Source organism: Hyperolius riggenbachi, chromosome 2 (genome assembly GCF_040937935.1).
Source record: "Hyperolius riggenbachi isolate aHypRig1 chromosome 2, aHypRig1.pri, whole genome shotgun sequence".
In the NCBI taxonomy this organism is placed as follows: domain Eukaryota; kingdom Metazoa; phylum Chordata; class Amphibia; order Anura; family Hyperoliidae; genus Hyperolius; species Hyperolius riggenbachi.
In genome coordinates this window covers 471,052,624-471,073,963 of record NC_090647.1, presented here as the reverse complement: position 1 = coordinate 471,073,963, position 21,340 = coordinate 471,052,624, and the positions used below count along the sequence as shown (strand labels likewise).

Here is a 21,340-nt window from a genome sequence, read left to right as displayed (position 1 = left end):
GCGCAACGTGGGCACTGTGAACAGCCCATTGATTTTTCATTGCTTTGCGGTGGTGGTGCGTTACAGGCTGCTCTAACGTGCGCCTGAAACGTCCCACTGTGAAAGCAGCCTAAAGAATGCTGCCAAATACAGGGCTGTGATGGGTTCCATGCTATCTAAAAAATAAAATTGGTTCTATTTTTAACTTCATGTTTATTCTGTTTTTATTCTGTGTGTCATTTTTTTTCTTTTCTGAGTGTTGATGTTCTGTAATTAGTTACTGTGTAGTCAGGGAAGAAGTCTATTTCGAGTAGTCAATGAGCTGGAATACTTTATGTAAATATGTTACTTTATACATGATGTGCTTGCTAATTATCTGTATGATCTTTGTTTTGTTATTATTCATGCATCTGTTGCTATAAATTACTAGAAGGTTCAATGTTTTGTATTTGCTGAGAAATAAAGCATTCTTAATTGCCTTTTCAACAGTGTTTTAAGCCAGGTGATTAAATTAGGATGGGTACAGTGCTCTGATATGCCACAACATGGAAATGTTTAGTCCAAATTTATCCAACTAGAAGCATGAATTAAAACAATGCTGTGCGTATGAATGTGTATCTCCGTGTGCACAGAAACCTGGGCATCTCCACCTACCAAGCAGGAAATGCACGTGGAGCGTGTGCGCAATCTCCTGCAAAAGCCAGCCCCAGGACTTTACGCCGGCGTTAGGCGGTTCTGGGGCTGCCACTCCGGTCACGCCCATCGGCGTGACGTGGTCCTATAGTAGTTAATTCAGTTTGCAAATTGCAAAAGAAATGCACATACAAGATTGCATAAATTTGCAAGCATATCTCACATGCTCAATGTTCCACTCCTCGGACATCGACCGTGGCCAGCGGGGACATCAACAAGGGTGCATGGTAGGTGTGGAGTCCAGGCAAGCTACGTGTGCCAGGTTATAATGACGATGCATTTTTAACACGCCAGTGTGTCTTTGGCAAGTCAGGATGTCCTGGCCGCTGAGAGAGTTGCACTGGATGCTGCCTTTCCTCCTTTCATTGTCTGACACTGGCATTGGAGAACTGATTTACTTTGAACATAATATCCTTTAGTCCTGGTTTGTCTATTTATCTCTTTGGCTGCCTTAGTGGCTGAATCACACACCATTCAGGGCACCTGATCTGCATGCTTGTTGAGGGGCTGTGGCTAAAAGTATTAGAGACACAGGATCAGCAGGAGAGTCAGGCAACTGGTATTATTTTAAAGGGGAACTGAAGAGAGAGGTATATGGAGGCTGTCATGTTTATTTCCTTTTAGACAATACCAGTTGCCTGGCAGCCCTGCTGATCCTCTGCCTCTAATACTATTAGCCATAGCCCCTGAACAAGCATGCAGCAGATCAGGTGTTTCAGTGGTTCAGACTTATAAGTCTGATCTGACAAGATTAGCTGCATGCTTGTTTCTGGTTTTAATCAGATACTACTGCAGAGAAATAGACCAGCAGGGCTGCCAGGCAACTGGTATTGATTAAAAGGAAATAAACAGGACAGCCTCCATATACCTCTCTCTTCAGTTCCCCTTTAAAAGGAAAAATCCATATCCGTTTTAGTTTAGGTTCCCATTAAGGGGAAAAGCAAGGGCGGGGTTAAGCTGGCTTTACTTGTTGTATCACCATAGTGGTCATACAGGGAGAGAAGTATAAAATAGGAAGGGGGTGGGTGGTCCCATCACAGTTTTGCTGGGGGTTGCATGATTTGTACTTATGCTCCTGTCTCCCAGGCTTCATTTTCTAATCTTGTTTATTGTATTACTCTACAGCAGGATGTCCCCAGACTACCCTCCCTCCTCTTTCTCTGAAAAAACTTGAACAGAACATGCACCCTTGGCTGGACCAGCTTGCATATTCCTATCCTGATCTTTGGAAAGGGCTGCCAGTCTAAGCTAGACAACTAGCAAATATCAGTAGCTACATCCTAACACTAACCTCATCTGATACTAACATTTAACCCTATCACTGAGCCCTAAGCTCCCAATATAAACTTTCAGTGCTGAAAATAAACTCTGCAGAGCCAGAGTGCCAAAACAACTGCTGTTCTCAGACCCAAATTAGGATTCACACAGTCTCAGCATCCAACAGACAGGGCTTAATGTCAGATTCCATTCAACCCAATCTAGACACGGTGTATAAAATAAAATAAAAAACCCCAAACCAATCATTTCAGTTAAATCATACAGTATATGGCCAACTTTAATGTCACATCTTGATTTTACATGGAATATATGGAACAAGCAATATGTCACATTTTAAAGAATCAGTAGGTAGCAAAAATAAAAATGATATCTTTAATTTTATTTTATGTATACAGGTTCCAAGCTCGGAAGTGCACAAATGCCACAAATCCAAGGTATGTGCTAAAACTGTCTGGAATGGTATAATTCACCATGAATGGGAGAATAGGTAATTCTCATAGGAACTTACTGCTTGATATATGAATGAATGTGAATTTCTGACATATAAAAAATAAAGAAAGAAAAGGGCGTCATCATTGGCCATGGCACAGCAACCACCTATGCAAAAACATCTTGTGCAGCTGAATGCAAGTGGTGAAAATCGGGCCTCAGTTGCCACTTCCTTGACTTCAAGGAAAAAGAATTTCAACACCTTGGTTAGTGTTACCAAGCAAAAGTACCTCTATGCACTGATATCATTATATCTTCGCAAGCAACCACAATACCTTTTTGCAATATCTAGCTCAACCCTAATCCCCATTCCCGTCACGACCACCTTCTCCACCCAAGACATAGCCATATACTTTAATGACAGTTATTATTATTTTTTGTTTTGTATTTATATAGCACTGACATCTTCTGAAGCACTTTATAGTCTGGTCACGCAAATGTCCCTCAGAAATGCGCACAATCTAATTCCTATAATAGTCTTATGCTCATCATAATCTAGGGCTAATTTAGGGGAAACTTATTTGTAAGTTTTTTTGGGATGTGGGGGAAAACTGGAGTGCGCAGAGGAGATCCACACAGACAACAACATAGAAACTCTGTGCAGATAGTGTGCACTGGCTGGGATACAGACCGGGGACCCAGTGCTGAAGGGGAGAGTGTTATCTACTACACCACCATGCTGCCCACAAAATCAATGCAATTAGATGTGAGATGTCAGGTCACTATACTTTTAGCACACTGCCCAACATAGCCTTCTTTAGCTCTTACCTCGTTTAGAACTGTTCTTTCATCAACTTCGTCCACCATATATCTGTTAAATCCTTTGCCACTTTTGATTTACGCTGCACCCACTTATGCACCCAGGCTCTTGCACTGACTAAACCGTTCAACCTTTACATCTCCATTGGTACTGTTCCCTCAGCCTTCAAACAGACAGTTGTCCTTCCAAAACTAACAAAACCCTCAATGGTCTCCTCCCTTGTAAGTATCGCCCCATCTCTCTTTCTCCAATTGCTTTAAAATTATTCGAGCACATTGTTCACAGAAGATTAAAAGAAAATTCTCAACTCCAACTCACTACTTCACTCTCTTCAGTCTGGCTTTTCACCTGCATATTCATATGAAATGGTTCTTATAAGTATGAGCAATGGCTTCTTCAGAGAGAAAGTCACAAGGCGGCTTCTTTCTCCTTCTAGATCTTTCCTCTGCTTTTACATTAGAAGTCACCCTCTCTGACTAAAAACCACGCACTATATTGTAATTAGTAGAACGGAATAGAGGCGCCATGTTTGTTTACATGCAGTATATTGGTATAAATAGCCCTGCCCTTTATTGGCTTACTCCCTATTTATACAACCACTGGTCTCTCTTTCAGAGGTAACTCTTCCTCACCCACTCCTCTCCATGTTGGTGTTCCCCAAGGATTAGACCTGCACTCTAATCTGTTGAAACCTCTTCCCTTAGCAAACACATATCCTCTTTTAGTCTGCAATAACATCTGTGTGCAGGTGACATCCATATTTACAAAACTGAGCTCATCGTCTCTGCTCTGTCCTAGGCTCCTCTCACTACAAATAATGTCGTCATAGGCTCGCTGTTTTGATACCTACTTTTACTCTTTTCTCTTATTTGCTTCACATATCGAGAACTTCTTAAAGATACCACTTCCATTTGCACATTTCCAAATCATGTCCATTTTTATTCCCAGAGACCACCAAACTCCTGGTAAATGTTTTCATGGTTTGTTATCTCGACTATGACATCTTCCTCTCTGGTGTTCCTTTGAATAGAGTCACCTCTACAATCTATCAGGAATGCTGCAGATAGACATTTGTATCCTTCTCAGACATCCTCTTCTGCTGCTCCTCTCTGCAGATCTCTACATTGGCTTCAACCTCGCAACCAGATTCAGACTACGGCAGTTTGCCTTAAAGGGGAACTGAAGAGAGAGGTATATGGAGGCTGTCCTGTTTATTTCCTTTTAATCAATACCAGTTGCCTGGCAGCCCTGCTGGTCTATTTCTCTGCAGTAGTATCTGATTAAAACCAGAAACAAGCATGCAGCTAGTCTTGTCAGATCAGACTTATAAGTCTGAACCACTGAAACACCTGATCTGCTGCATGCTTGTTCAGGGGCTATGGCTAATAGTATTAGAGGCAGAGGATCAGCAGGGCTGCCAGGCAACTGGTATTGTCTAAAAGGAAATAAACATGACAGCCTCCATATACCTCTCTCTTCAGTTCCACTTTAAAGTGTAAGAAGTGGAGAAGAGAGTCGGCGCTGCTGGTGTGCTGCTTTATTGCAAACATATGCATACAAATGTTTAACTTACGTGATAGTGGTTATGAAGCCTGACGGCCGTTTCACGCTGTCCTGCCTTCTATGGAGGCTGCGGGACAGTGCATGCGCACTTCCGGTATTTATAAACGGAGTTTTGGCGAGCGGCGTACTGCCACTATTGATTCCACCCACGGGCTGCCCCCCAGCCTCCATAGAAATACGGACAGCGCGAAACAGGCTTCAGTGCCCAGCACCCACTGCTACCCACCTCTACACTCTTGTACCGGTATGTGTAATCCTTTGCTGGACATAGCCACTATCCCATATGTGAAACATTTGCATGCAAATGTTTGCAATAAAGCAGCAATCAGACTCGCTTCTCCACTTCTTACTTCATAGATTACCTGTGTTGGTCAGAGCATGCTGGATCTGTGCTGTGTAAGGTACAAGGTGGCTGTGTACTGACCCCCTATCTCTGTACTGCACCAAACGCTGTAGTGCCAACACTTTCTTTGCTGTTTTTGATGGTTGCCTTAAAATGTGTACCTGGAGGGAGCAGTGCCGCCAAACAGGAACTTGCCTTGGTAAAGAAAAACCTCTGGATCCTTCAGAGGCTTCCCCTATCCCCCTCGCCTCCACTGATCCAGCACTGGGACCCCGGAACTTCGTCAACAAGTGCTTTGTTGAGCAGTGTGTGCAGCCATGAACAAGCACAGCCACATTGTGCCAGATACCTCGCACCTGCACAGTAGCACAGAGTCAGGCTGGCTCAGCTTTTTTTCGGATCAGTGGTCTTGAGGAGGGCATGGAAGCGTCTGGAGGATCCAGAGTCTTCCCCCTACCAAGGTAAGTATTGTAATTTTTCTCCTCCGGATTGCACAGGTTTGCTTTAAAGTCACTCAACTGCTCCTTTCACACTTCTATTTCTGACTTTGTACTCAAACACACCCCTAACCACCCTTTGCACTTCTCCATCTACTTTCCAATAACTACTTAACTAATATCTTTCGACAAACGGCTCCAATACTTCTCTAGAGCTGCTTTCACACATTGGAATTTCCTTGCTAATCTCAACTTCAAAATCTCCTACTCTAATAGCTCTAATTTCTTGCAATTTTCCATAGCTCCTTTTCCCCTTTCCATTGTATTCTATGTTCCCCGCTCCTCCTACATTCCTCTCATCCTCCTGTGTCTCAGTTTGTACCTGTAGGCTGGTCTGGCAACGGCACTCCCTATTTTTTGTTCAGCGCTAATATGTTTGCTCTTTATAAATAAAAGATAATAATGATGATAATAATAGTTCTGTTCTCTTGAGCAATTAGTTTATTTTACATCTGTTTAAATTAGCTGCACTGTGTCACTGCCTTTTGAGCATCTATCCCCGTGATCTATACTGTACTATTAATACATGTTCTAAAGTCGTATTTTCTTGACCTTTTCTGCTGTACAGTTTGTACAAGTACTGACAACTTTTCAGCACACTGTTTTCCTCGGTATAGCCATTGGCAAAGGAATGCACTTTTCACACTGTCTCCAATTTATCTGTGCTAGGGCATGTTTATATTAACATTTTTGCAAAACCAGAATTTGCTTTTGAGTCCTTGGTGAATCAGTTCCTAAATATTCCCCAGTGAGCAATAACCGTGTTCTGCTGAATGGTGAACTGTGAATGTTTTGTTCCCGATATCCTCAGGGTAGTAACAAAGCAGACCGTCTGAGCTTGTTTCTCAAATACATTACCAAGCACAGGCAGGGGGGAAGGCCATACATCCTTATCTTTATTACAGCCAGTATAGCAGCCAGTCATATCTCAGTTCATCACACTCGCTGCCTGGCACCTAAGCAGGTACCACAACCGGGCAGTGTGTAGAGAGACTACAGGGTCTGTTTCCAGAATACAAATTAGAACTGAACAACACTATTATTATTATTATTTAGTATTTATATAGCGCCAACATATTACGCAGCGCTGTACAGTGTATATATATATCTTGTCACTAACTGTCCCTCAAAGGAGCTCACAGTCTAATCCCTACCATTGCCATATGTCTATATTATGAAGTGTAAGTACTGTAGTCTAGAGCCAATTTTAGAGGGAGCCAATTAACTTATCTGTATGTTTTTGGAATGTGGGAGGAAACCGGAGTGCCCGGAGGAAACCCATGCAGACACGGAGAGAACATACAAACTCTTTGCAGATAGTGCCCTGGCTGGGATTTGAACCAGGGACCCAGCGCTGCAAGGCGAACACTAGGGAAAGTATGAAACTGACACAGTATATTCAAGAAATACAGTATAAAAAGCAGCTGTGAACTGAACTGACAGTGTGATGTGCTAAAATAAATTGGCCTGGAGCCCTTGCAAGCCTCTAAATGAATTGGATGCTAAGTGGTTAAGAGGTCGAATGCTAGGTACATTTTGCAAAAAGGGTGTGTGCATCAATACCAAGTGAACCCTTAAATACCTGGCTTAGCAGATGAGGCCTGTTATGATCGCTTCTGCAGCGTTTACTGCTGACTGCAGTGGTATTGCAAACCAAGCAGTTCTAATGTCATTACATGCATTTGCTTGCATAGTTTGGTTTGCACTTAAACTAGTTGCTGATTCCATCTGCAGTCGCTCTGAAGTTAATGACAGTTTAATATGCTTTTGTGTAAACAAACATTGTCTGCTGCAGTGGAGGGGCGGTCCCTTTCCTGCAGGCTGCATATCATTGTCTGCCTTTTCCTGCTATCAGCCTGTGATTAATTACCATTCACTTGTGTGGGAATCTGCAGGTCTGCTCCCATTGGATGACCTCAGTATAAAGAACTGCTTCCTGCAATGCCTCATGGGCTATCATAGTCTCAGATTGTATCTGTTACTCTGCTCGTGCCCCACCTCGTTCCTGGTCCATGTGGACTGCGCTGACTCCTGCGAAGGGGTCAGCGAGTCCTCCTAGTTCTGCTCTTGTTCTAGAAGTTGCTACTTGCTTGTCTTGTGTCATATATTGGTTCATCGCCAATATATACGCATACTTGCGCATTTTGTTATTTTCCTTGTATTTGTGTTACGTTGATATATCAGTGTCGCTGATATATACGTACACGAACTGTTTATTTCCTGTGTTCAGTTAGTCAGTTTTCCAGCACGTTTTGGTAGTTTGCGCGTACCGTGAACACCCGTGCTGAGCTAGTTATCCTGTTCCTGGTCCTGTTTGTGGATTGCGTTCATCTCTGCGAAGAGATAGCGAATCCTTCTGAGTCCTGTTCCCTGTATTACTCCAGTCCTAGTCAGCGTTCCTGCTTATGTCATATATCGGTTCATTGCCGATATATACATATGTTAGTCAGACCTTACAAAGAGTTTCATTGATAGCTGTAATTGTAATACGCTAGGAAAACATACTTATTGTATATTTATCTGTGTTACGTTCATCTGTCTCGATCCTGCTATTTTCTGACTATCCTGTCCTGTCTTTGTGAGGCACGCCATCGCCGCAACGCATTGGCTGCCTCATTCCAGTCTGTCTGGTTTTGGATGCTTGCTGTCGCTAAGTAGCCGCTAGCTAGCAAGCGTTCATTCTGTCTACTTATTCTGATCTCCTCAGTCCTGGTTTATGCGCTCAGCGCTACTTTGCGCTGAGACGTTATTACGAAAGTGTTGTTTGTGGCTGTTCGGATCTGCACCGGCTCTGTGTGCCACAATCTCCTATTGGAGTCAGTCCTCTCCTCCACTAAACTGGGGATATCCTGATCCCTTGTGCTGGTGTGTGTACCTCCTTCACGTCAGCTTATGTGTTGTATGCTGACTGTGGAGATTACACCTCCAAGCGTGACATTATGATAGCCCCATTACCAATCCCTATTGTGGGGGGAATTTCCAGAAATTATGACACTGTTTGTCAGGGGTCCTGCTCCTTTAAAAAATTTGAAAAGCTTGGTCCTGAAGTTACAGACAAATTTATATCAGAATTGGTTAAAGTTCTGGCCAATCCCGACTTTCGGGCTTCTGCAATTTCTACCTGGTCTGATTGGATCGTTTGTGCTCTTTTTAAGGGCAAACTTTTTGATTGGGCAATCGATGTCTTAGATCACACTCAGTTTAGACAAAGTCCTTTGCAATTTATAGCTTTTGTAATTCACAATTGGTTGCGCATAGATCCATTGCCTTTTCCTCTTAATGAACTCCTGGCAGCAGGCCAATCAGCTGCTCCTTCAATTGCTTGCAAGAATGAGCAGCAAGCAGAAAGTGTTACTGATAACTTTTCTTCTGCTAAGGCAGCAGGGTCTAAAGCCAAACGTAAACGCTCCAAAAGAAAAGCGTTACAATCAGCGGAGTCGTTGCCCTTAGCGACTGCGCATCAGATCTGTAACGAGACTCCACCATTAGCAGATAATGAAATTCAGTCACCATTCAGGGGAGTCAAATGGACCTATGAAACTACTAATGAACTTTCATTGCTAGCCAGGGAAAATAAAGGTTCTTGTTTAAATGAATTATCTGAATATGATTATGAAGATATATTACAGAGTATTGAACAGATCAATTTATTCGTGCAGCAAGGGAAATTTGCATACACTACAGTTCAACACTTGCTACAGGTACTGGAGATCCTTAGGAATAAGAAATCGGCCAATCACCTGCTAAATAACCCAATGTATGTTTCTGCCACTAACACATTTGCAAACTATGATCAGCCGGAATGCTCAGCTGTTAAATATGCATTTTACGTTGATATATCAGTGCCGCTGATATATACGTACACGAACTGTTTATTTCCTGTGTTCAGTTAGTCAGTTTTCCAGCACGTTTTGGTAGTTTGCGCGTACCGTGAACACCCGTGCTGAGCTAGTTATCCTGTTCCTGGTCCTGTTTGTGGATTGCGTTCATCTCTGCGAAGAGATAGCGAATCCTTCTGAGTCCTGTTCCCTGTATTACTCCAGTCCTAGTCAGCGTTCCTGCTTATGTCATATATCGGTTCATTGCCGATATATACATATGTTAGTCAGACCTTACAAAGAGTTTCATTGATAGCTGTAATTGTAATACGCTAGGAAAACATACTTATTGTATATTTATCTGTGTTACGTTCATCTGTCTCGATCCTGCTATTTTCTGACTATCCTGTCCTGTCTTTGTGAGGCACGCCATCGCCGCAACGCATTGGCTGCCTCATTCCAGTCTGTCTGGTTTTGGATGCTTGCTGTCGCTAAGTAGCCGCTAGCTAGCAAGCGTTCATTCTGTCTACTTATTCTGATCTCCTCAGTCCTGGTTTATGCGCTCAGCGCTACTTTGCGCTGAGACGTTATTACGGAAGTGTTGTTTGTGGCTGTTCGGATCTGCACCGGCTCTGTGCGCCACAATCTCCTATTGGAGTCAGTCCTCTACTCCACTAAACTGGGGATATCCTGATCCCTTGTGCTGGTGTGTGTACCTCCTTCACGTCAGCTTATGTGTTGTATGCTGACTGTGGAGATTACACCTCCAAGCGTGACAAGGCCTAATTAGCTTATTATCTGAGGCATAGCTCCAGCAAATCTGCATTCGCTTTCACATGCCAGGATTTGCAGGGTTTTGCCAACTAATTCACCGCAAAATTTTTGCCCTGCGGGGGATTAGTTTGCGCAGTGTTTAGCACTTATCCAGGATCGCCACGTGGAGGCCCCCCCAGGATCCCAGGAAAAGGGGGGCCAACAGGGCACTCCAAGCACCCTCACTGCTCAGAATGCTAGGTACACACAATGCGATTTTCTGACAGACTGAGGGTCCTTTCACACTAGCGCGGTGCGTCAGATTGACGCACTGCTACCGCAGCCTAATGTAACCCTATGGAGAGGTTCATACTTCCAATGTCGCGGTACGCTGCGCCCGAAGTGCCTAATCTAACGCTAGCGCAGAACTACATTACCGTGTGGGATCTGCAGCAACCTGCATCAGCCCGAAAGTCATGTTAGTTTATGGCGACTGTGTTTTTTTTCAAAACATTTTGCATCACGGCGCATGCGTGGAAGCGTATTTTTACAATATGCTTCTGCATACCCGTAGCAGGAAGTGACTGCTAGCGCACATCACTTCCTGCTTGGCTGGTGGTCAGACAGGGAACACCGTGTACTAACGCGGTGTTCCCCTGAAGGCCTGATTTTGCCGGTGTGCCAGGTGTGACGCACCACACCGCTGACGCTGGTTTACAGTGTGTAACCAGCCTGACTGACAGATCGACTATTTCCAACATGTCCGATTTGATTTCCGATCGATTTTCCATAGAAGTGAACGGAAAAACGAACAGAAATCAGATTGACATAAGTCAATCTGACAGTAAATCTGTCAGATAATTGCATCATGTGTACCTAGCATTGGGAATACAGATGCCAAGAGATCCACAGATAGGCAATCCAAACAGCAGTACCAGAGAAAGGCAATCCAAACATCAATAGTAGAAAAATGCCAGCACTCCATATGCAGATGGTGGTGTAGTTTAATCCATAGCACTCTAATTTCAGGCTCACCAGGACCCCTTTGTCAAGGCAGTGATCGGACGGACAACATGTCTTGGTCTCCACACAATGTTGGTGTAACGATTGGTGTCAGCACGCAGAGAGAATCTGATTATTGGCGATCTGAAGTACCACCAAGAATGCAGATATACGCCTGATTATCGATGAACTGCAGAATCAGCGATAATACAGATGTATTACTAACCTCTGGACACAAGAATAGTGAGAGTGTTTGGTGTGACAGTAACAACTCTGAGTGGAGACCACCAGAGGAGCTGGCGGCCTAAGACTCCTGAGGAATTCACCCCTGACTGTGGGTGATATTCCTGTAGCCTGTGGACCCCTGGGCGAGGGACCAAGGCTGGGTTGCAGGAAGCCCTGCTGCTAATATGAAAGGTTTTGCCCTGAACTGGGCTAACGTAACACAGTAACAGCACAATCCTAGTCTGGGTGTGAGGTCCGTAGTCACAACACCCTGCTAGTCTGGAGCATAACATAAATGATAATACAATTCCCTAGTCTTGGGTGTGAGGTCCGTGATCATCAACACCCTGGAACTAGTCTGGAGTATAACATAAATGATAATACAATTCCCTAGTCTTGAATGTGAGGTCCGTGATCATCAACACCCTGGAACTAGTCGGGAATATAACACAAAGACAATACAGTTCCCTAGTCTTGGGTGTGAGGGCCTTGATCTCAACACCCTGGAACTAGTCTGGAGCATATACTGAAGATACACAGTATTCCTAGTCTGGGGTGTGAGGGCCTTGATCTCAACACCCTGGAACTGGTCTAACAAATAATAATAACAGTACAAGGTAATCTGGCTCAGTGTGAATTCCCAGGTCCACCTGGTTCAAACACACTGTAAGGATCTGACTATGGTCTGAATGCTTCCACAAAGTGTTTGCAATGGCAGACAACCAGCAATTGACAAGCAAGCAGACTATATAGTAGCTGAACTCTGCTGCCCTGCCCGAGCCACTCAGCCAATCATGAGTCCAGCAGGAATCAGCTGATCGTCCTGATCAGCTGACACTTCTCCTGCTGGTATAAAGGTCCTGACTTCTGGCCCCCGCGCGCGTAGCACTTCATCCATCTATGTGGACTAACAGACCCAGCCACTCCAAAGGCACGCTGCTGCGTACAAACTGCCACCTTAGACGCAGAAACAGCCGCTTTGCTGTTAGAACATGCGGCGGCTTTTCCGCGTTCTGCCACACTACCAGACGCGTGCAAACCGCCGCGTTGGACGCGGAATCAGCCGCCTTGCTTTCAGCACACGCGGCGGCTTTTCCGCGTTTTCTCACAGTTGGCTTTTACAGTGCATCTGCTGCTGATCGATTGGCTGCCATCTAGTGAACTCACTGGCAGCTAGAGGCTCCGATAGGCTTAATTTAAACCCCTCCCAGAGTCAGCAGCGATTTGCCATTTAGGAGATTCTGTTGCTCTTTGCTAATCAGAACAACTAGCATTACCGGCCTTCTTCCAGGAATTCATTGTGAAATCTCGGCTTAGGTAATATTGTATTTGAATATTCAAGAGTAGAAGAGTTTAAGAAAATAAATCAGCGATGTAGAGGTTTCCAGCTGACAGCCACTTGCAAAATGAACTTCAATGAGTTTCTGTGCTTTTGTCTCACCATCTGGCTTCATATAACTCGGGCTTTTTTACAGTGCGCTGTCTGCATTCATAATACATGCAGCACTGTGCGCAGTGAATATTGTGCTTTCACTGTAATGTTCTCTTCCTTGATTCACAGTAACAGAGATGACAAAGAGCCGTGTCTATGAGAGGCACAGTGGCGGCGGCAGGGTTAGTACAGGGAACATATTCTCATACAACTCACAAATGGGCTTTGTCTAGCTGACCCATCGTGCACTTACATTATGTCTTATCTTTTGCTCCATATGTTGTTTACTGCGGTTTGGGAAAAAAGAAATAATCTTATAAAGGAAATACATCAGGAAAAGGATAATAAACTAAGAAGTAAACATGCCTTTTCCCTACAGTGATGTTATGGTTCAGTGGTGGGGATCATTCTCTGGCTTGTAAAATATTTAGCAGAAGCGTAGTCAGCCCAGCCCCGTTGCCAATTATTGTTTCATAAAATCCTCCCATGCTAACTGCACGTTGCCTAGTTACCGTATGTATGATGGCTATATGTAGAGATGAACAATATTAGATAGAGGCACCCAGGAAGTATTCAATTATAAAAATTTTATAAAAAGGCAAGAGTTGATCTTACTTTAATCAGTTCGCGTTCCACGTTTTTTTTACCCCTTGGGTTCCTGACATTTTTGACACTTTAGCTGTGTCGCTATGATACAGCAGACAGTATTTTTTAATTACCTATACGATCTTAGTGATATATATCTTGTTTTTGTTCAGTACAATCTAGGATATTTTGTAGTCATTTTATGGGGAAAAGAGAGGTGTAATTTCCACATGACTCGTCCCACAGTCATAAATCACATGAAATGAATTCTTTAGTCCTTCCCAATTAAAATGATACCTCATATGCTATATTTTATTACTAGGTGAGCATGTTGGCGGTCCGTTATCCCCAGCGTGCGTGTCTTTGGCGATCGGATGCCTTCGCTAGTGCGGCAGTTCAGCGGCCATAGTGCTGTACAGATGCATCGCTAGACAACGGCAGAGCGATACATCTGTAGAGTATTGGGGCCCCAAAGTTTTGCTCAATCGCATCCAATCACAACAGACAGCAGTCATTAAAAGTTTATTTACAGGTATTAGTAGTGGGGTTAATGAGGGGTTAATAGGCTAGGCTGGGGTTAAAACTCGACTGGGGATTAAACAAAAACACTTTTTATTGTATTGGGACCATGTCACTGTAATTTTTTTTTACTTTTAAAACTTTTTCTTTTACCTAACTTTTTAGAATGATTGTTGCTATTTACTGACAACACTCATTCACAGGACCATGCATGCGCGGGTGCGGCGGGCTGAAGTTTTTAATGCAGGACGTAGATTCTACATCCTAAAACCTACAGCAGCACTAATTAGGATGTAAAATCTACATCCTGAAATTGAAAGTAATTTAAGAATCACTCAATTGAAAGACAGCATTGTATTCAGAAAGCAAAAGGTAGGACAACACGTTTCACTGTTGTAAAAAAAAAAAAAAAAAAACTTCTTCAGGCCATTATCAAGGGCCTCTTCATGGAAATGGAGAGCCCAGAGCGAAAAGGTGCTCTTGTCTCAGCATCCTCACAATACATACAGTACATAGACATATGACTATGGTAGGGACTAGATTGTGAGTCCTCTGAGGGACAGTTATGTGACAAGACAATATACTCTGTACAGCGCTGCGGCAGATGTCGGCGCTATATAAATACATAATAATAATTAGTTCAGCAGTGCCTTATGGCTCTCGGCAGCCGCTCCTGCCATTAGATCAGTAGGGTGAGGCCTTCTTTACACTGAAATAGCAGCTTTCTCTGTAGCCAGGGCTCTGACGCTTGTTCCTGTTTCCGTTATCTCTTCCTGTGGCACTGGCTCTCATAGACTAGTGTTATCCTTTCCAGCTAGGCAAAAGCTTGCATGAACATTCTCATGTACGTATGGGAATTTCACACCTGCACAAAAGCTTAAAATACACCCATTCTGAGAGCCAATGTGAAGAAGGCATATGTGTGCTGTTACCCATATCAGTACAATGGGTGGCCTAAGTAATGGATTAGAACAGATCCCTTGCTCTCAGCTGCACCTCTGTCCTGTCCCCATTGAAATGATTGCTATTCTGGTTGCTATGCTACATATGACACATCACTCTAATCTATAAATATGGGTAATGTACATCAGGGCTACAATTTCGGTTCCTCTAATGGTTTGCCTATTGTTTGGTTATGCATTAGGGCGTAAGATAAGTAATACAGGCCATTTCAGAAAACCATGTTTTAAAGCTGGATAAACCTTGTACTCAGGGCCGGCCTTAGGTTTCACAGCGCCCTGAGCGAAACCTGATTTTTGTGCCCCCCCCCCCTTCATCCTCTTCCCACGTGCATATACACACACGCACGTATACACACACAGGCCCATATGCAATTCCCCTTTTCTCCTGAGATATCTCCTAGAACAGTGGTTCCCAACCTTTTTGACGTTGTGACACATTACGCCAAATGCTCAGATCTCTTTGTTACGTACGTATAATAGAAAAATACTATTAATAACCACGAATGGATGGAAAGAGTGCATTATCCTGAATACACTTAAAAATGAAGGGTAGAACCTTTCAGGAATATTAATAAAAACAATCAGTGGGACAGTTAGCCGCCTCCTCCCCCATTTAGAATGATAGCACAGCACTGACAATTTGCACCACGCATTATAGCCACAGTGCGCCCCCCGCCCCCCAGCCCTCAGACTCAGTATAGGCAGGTAGCCAGGTATAGGTGCCCCCAGTATAGGATCTCATGTGTAGGTGCCCTCAACATAGGTTGCCAAGCATAGGTGCCCCCAGTATAGGAAGTCAGTTGAAGGTCTCCATCCCCCCCATAGGTAGCCAGGCGTAGGTGCCTCCAGTATAGGTAGCCAGGTGTTTGGGTCCTCAGTAAAGGTAGCCAGGTGTTGGAGCCCTCAGTAAAGCTATAGGTGCTCTCAGTTTAGGAAATCAGGTGTAGGTGCCCTCAGTATAGGTAACCAGCTATAGACGCCCCCTTGGAAGCTGGCGCCCTGAGCGACCGCTCTGGTCGCTCATATCAAAGGCCGGCTATGCTTGTACTCCATTATAAACAGTGAAAATACCATTATTCAATGTATTCAATGTACATGCTGTTGTCTTTTTTTACTTTTATAGCAAGGTATGTACACCTTTTCATTTCAAGACCAGATTTAAAAATTATGCTTTTATGTGTTGTTCCACTTTTGTGAAGAAAAGAAAGGACGGTATACATATATAATTTCCACAAGGACAAACCATAGACATTGCAAGGGTTTTTGCAAGCATTATTGCAGAAGCGGTAGAGCTTTTGCATACCTCCCAGGGTTTTGAGATGAATAAGGACACCTTTAAAATGGTTTAAAATGCAAAATTACATTTTTGCTCTTAAACATGAAACAAGGCAGAGAGTAGGAAGTACGGTAGTAGGAAACATGAAAAGTATGATGTTTTGTCACTGAAAGGCAAATATTTACGCTTCACTAAAGCTAATTGGTAAGATTACTGGTTTTCTGACATTTAGTGCTACCTCTCAGCTTGTGCTACCACCCATGTGTGGTCTCTGAACAGAAGACATTAGGGACATTTTCTACCACTTTGTGCTGCTCTGCACTCAGAGATCTGCGCATGCGCACTGAAGATGCAATTAAGGCTGAGGATCTCTGTATCCTCCTACAGACCCCATTTTCCTGCTAAAGTACAAACATCCATCCTCACTATGATATATGAACCTATATCGTGAACTGGTATTGCTGGGGGTCTGGAATTTGTCAAAGGGGTAGCTTGGGCCTTGGGGTTCCCCTACCTACTATCCAAACTTATCAATTGAGAGTGCATCTTTAGCTTTAGCTACCCCCCCCCCCCCCCCCCCCGTTCATGCGTACAAGCAGAAAAGAGAATTTGCTGGAACATCATCCACCCAAATAGTGATGTTGCTATGGTTGTGAAGAGGAATAATTTGGTATGTCTACAAATTACAGCTGCCTTCTGATTTCGACGGAAAATACTTTCTGAACAATGTTAACACACAACTGAAGTGAGGTAAAAAAAAAAAAGAAAGCAGATTACAATACAGCCAGGGGCCCAGCTAGACATCATTGGGCCCCATAGCAATCCCCCTCCATGAGTACAAGCAGAAATGAGAATTTGCGGCTACATTATCCATCCAATTAGTGAGCTGTTGCCATGGTTGTGAAGAGGAATAATAATAATAAAAAAATATATAAGGTAACTTTGTAACAGTGCATTACAGACTACACAGTTAGTTATGGTGCCTCTGACAATAATTTCCTGCAAATAGTGCTTATTCTTAAAGTTTTAGTGTACTTATACTTAAAGTAGGTGACTTGTGACATAATGAGATAGACATGTATATGTGCTATGCACAGAAATAACCAGACTGTGTTCTTTTTTTCTGTCTGAAAGAGTTAACATTCAGGTACATACCTGACAGTTTCTCTCCAGTTGGACCTTAGCAAAACCCTCACTGATAAGGAATTAAAGCCATAAAACTCTTTCCTGATAGAGAACAGGGGAGAGATAAAAAAAGGCAACAGTTCATATATAGTAGATCTTGGACAATTGAAAAACTGTATCATTGAGTAGAGACAATACAACAGGAAATCTACTTTTTAGGTTTTAAACATAAAATAAAACTATTGAATATCTTCAAATGTCATTTTCAGCAGTAGGGAGATAGATACAATTGTTTATCTCATCAGTTTAGTTTCACGTTGTGTTGAATTTAAGCATACCTAAAATTGGGTCTTGGTCATCGATGCACTGCATTACCGAATTTACCACGCCAGTTTGTAAAATTATATCTTCCATGGTGAGGCCTACTTAGTATATTGTTATAGTATATTGCAATGATATTCCAGTGCTCTTGGGCAGGTATATTTTATAAGATTATCATGTTCTGCTCAGCTCCATAAACTCATAAGGGGCGTGTACAAGACCTTGACGCTCTTAACATCTTTGTTATATAAGCAGTCTAATGCTGGGAATGCACCATGAGTTTTTTGCCAGATAGCTCAATCATTTCCGACAGGTCCGATCTGATTTTGATCGTTTTTGCTATTTTCTCATGGAAGTGAATGGAAATCGATCAGAAAAATGATCGGAAAAACGATTGGGAAGTTGATCGGAAAGTAAATCTGCCAAAAAAACTCATCATGTATTCCCAGCTTAACAGACAAAAAGTTAACTACAGTATTGACCAATAGTTCTACATTACTTTTTGCATTTGCCTATAACCTAGGTATGCAATCCTAGAATAGCATAGTGGTTTTTATGTGAACAGTAATGTCCAAAGTTTAGCTTTTAACACATACTATACTTTTTTTTTAAAATAAAGCATTTATATTACATTATTGTATTTTAAAATTGTGTGAGTTTTCAATAACATGTCTTTTTTGATTATTTTTCCAGGAAGACTATATACCATATCCCAGCATTGAAGAGGTATGTCTGTAAAAGAGAACAAAAACATTAAGAAAAAAAAAGGATAGATATAACATACACTATTATAGAAGATTTTTGTAAAACATTTTTTTTATTTTAAAAAGTGAAATATATATACTGTATCATCAGGTGCTTTGCTTGCAGTGTACCCCAGCATTATACATAGTAAATGCTATCAGAACCATGGGCGTAACAATCACCCCTGTGACCCCATTGCAGGGGGGCTCGGAGGCTTTGGAGGCCCTCCTCCTCCTTCTCCCCAACCACAAGTACAGCCAATTAACAAAAAAACCTCCCCCGTTCGCTCACAGAAACCGCCCCTGACACCGCCTCCCGTCATGCAGGGTAGCGGGAGAGTCTGTAATGATTTCCGGCTTCTGCTGCCATTTGCTGGCTCCCGATCACTTGACCCTCATGGGGTTCAGGGACCAAGGGGGCCCCATGCAATCATTTTTGCAGGGATGGGGGGCTATTAAGCCTATTACGCCCCTGATCAGAGCCATACACTGCATAATTGTACCAGTGCAACTGAGGAGCTCTGTGACATTTTTATAAATGTAAATTTATAAATCCAAATACAGTTAGATTGGCCCTCCTCTCAGTTTGCTCCCTAAACACACACACAGTGAATTTCTTAGTAACTAAGGTATATGTGCTTTCATTGTATGCTGTACTAGAGGGGTCCGCATTAAACACTCAGCAGAACTCCCAGTTATATATACTAGTCAACCATAACACTACTAAAGTATGACTTCTCTATTTACTGTGCCTTTTAGATTTTGGAGAAGGACACTACATACCCTCTAATTATCCTGCCCCAGTTTGGAGGTTATTGGATAGAAGACCCCGAAAACTTAAGTACTCCAACGTCCTCGGACAGCAGCATCTGTGATGAGGAGGAAGAGCCTATGAGCCCCAGCACATATGGATATAAACTTGAATACAAAGGTTCCGCTCGGGCCTACAGAAAACATTTCCTGGGAAAGGTTGGTGGACTTCCGTTTTGCAAATCATTGTGATGTTTTCCTGAGTAAATAAGAGTCAACAATTACATTGGTCATCATAACTCCATACAGTTTTCACAGTGCAGCCTCTCTAAGGGCTCGTTCACATTAAGGGCGTTATGGCCTTTTTTCAAGCGGTGCTGATTTTCCAAATCATCCACAAAACGCTTTGTGCAATGATTCTCTATGATAAAGTTCATAGCAGCGCGTTTCGTCCGCTTTGCGCTCCACAATGCGGTGCCTGTACCATTTTTAGGGCGATTTGATGTAATGGAAGCTATAGGAGGAGCGCTAAACGCTCACAAAATCACTTTGTGCGGCAATTGCATTCACGATTTTAAGAATAAATACATTGAGCTTGATTCACAAAGCGGAGCTAACCTAGTTAGCGTGCCTAAAGACTTTGGTTAACTAGGTTAGCACCATTTTGACAATCAGATCGCGCGCAAAGTCCCGCGACCTTAACGTCGCATAGTGCGACGTTAAGGTCGCACCGCATGCGACCTTATAGGCGCATCGGGTGCGCCATTTTCGGCGCTTTTTTAACACGCTTAAACTGAGTTCAGGGGGTGAAGAGGGGCTTTTCACAAGCGTGCTAACAGTTAGCACCGCTTTGTAAATCAAGCCTATTGTGTTTATTCTTTTGTGGGTCAAAGAGTTCAATTCCTGACTTGCGTCAGGGAGTGAATAAAAAAAAATTGTCTGCAAAAGCGTTTTAGAAAAGTGCTTTAAAAAAAGTAGTGCGCAGGCAAGCGCTGGGAGGCGCTAAAAAAAAATTCGCACAAAATTGCAAAACGCTTGCGTTTGTGATTAGTTTGAGATGTGAACAGAGCTTTTGGTGCCAATTAACGGTACAATTTTTTTTATTAAATGTGATCTTTCAATGCGATTTTTATGATCAAATTGTATAGAAAATTCGATTGCTAAATAGGCTAAAATAGATCCAAAAGTTGGATGTTATGATTACATTTGAAGAAAGAATCGTTCAGTAAATTTGAACAATCGATAGATGCCTTCCAATTACTTACGATCATTCAAATCACATCGAAAGATCGCATTTAGTGAAAAATTGTACCGTTAATTGGGCACCTTAAGATTGCTAAATGTTTAGGGGCTTGATAGGCTAAAGCTAAGTATTCAATGTCACCCAGGGTGTTAATTGTTATTTTTAAGCCTCATCTACACGGTACAATTTTCCATCAGATCGGATCTGTTATTAAATAATTTCCAACCGGTCCAATCGGATTGCCTTAGATTTTGCAATCGATTTGGGGTACTTATAAAAGAAAAATCTTTTGCAAAATTGATCAAAGCTTTGTTTCAGCTTTGTGAAAAATTGTCCCCTCTTTTAGAATTTTAAACAGTCCATCATTACTCTGAAATTACTCTGACTTTTAGGTTTTCATACTTTATCTATGAACGGAGTAGACACTCCAGTCCAGCTAGCATCAAGAAGTTGACTACAGAATCCATGCTTTGGTTTGCTGGAGATAAGAAAAATGTCAGCAACATTAAAAGTTAGCAACCATGATTGTTCAAAATCAAATACTTGTTGATAGAAGGAGGACAAGGTCCATATGCGATTATTTTTTTCTCCTGAGTTTTTTCCAGGAGTTAATTTCAACTTCTTTTTAAAATATCTTTTAAACATTTTGCTAATGAAAAAGTACTAAAAGTAGTTGAAAAATTACTATCAGAAATATTTTCAGTATTTCCTTGCTTACTGGTGGTTTAAAATGCATTTTATTTACAAATGTGAAATATCAACTAGGAGAAAACACAGGAGAAAAAGTTAATTGCATATGGGCCTAAAGGTTCGTATACACGTCCGATAAAGATCGTTCGTTACGAACGATTCGTGACGTTTACACGATATTCAAATTAGACAGAAAAGATCGTTCGTAATGAACGATTGTGTACACACGTGAACGATATAAGTATAAAGTACTGAACGACATACGATAAAAAAATGCGTGCGCAAACGGAAGTG

At 42.4% G+C, this 21,340-nt stretch overlaps 1 protein-coding gene across 13 annotated transcripts in view; it reads left to right on the top strand.

Moving 5' to 3' along the window:
- RAP1GAP2 (RAP1 GTPase activating protein 2) overlaps positions 1-21,340 on the top strand; it is an 863,455-nt gene that overhangs the window by 679,734 nt on the left and 162,381 nt on the right. For all 13 annotated transcript variants that reach the window (XM_068270219.1, XM_068270220.1, XM_068270217.1 and 10 more), the window contains 3 exons: positions 2,346-2,384; positions 18,314-18,346; positions 19,123-19,332. In XM_068270219.1, the coding sequence (XP_068126320.1) occupies positions 2,346-2,384; positions 18,314-18,346; positions 19,123-19,332 (282 nt within the window). The remainder of the gene's footprint in view (positions 1-2,345; positions 2,385-18,313; positions 18,347-19,122; positions 19,333-21,340) is intronic.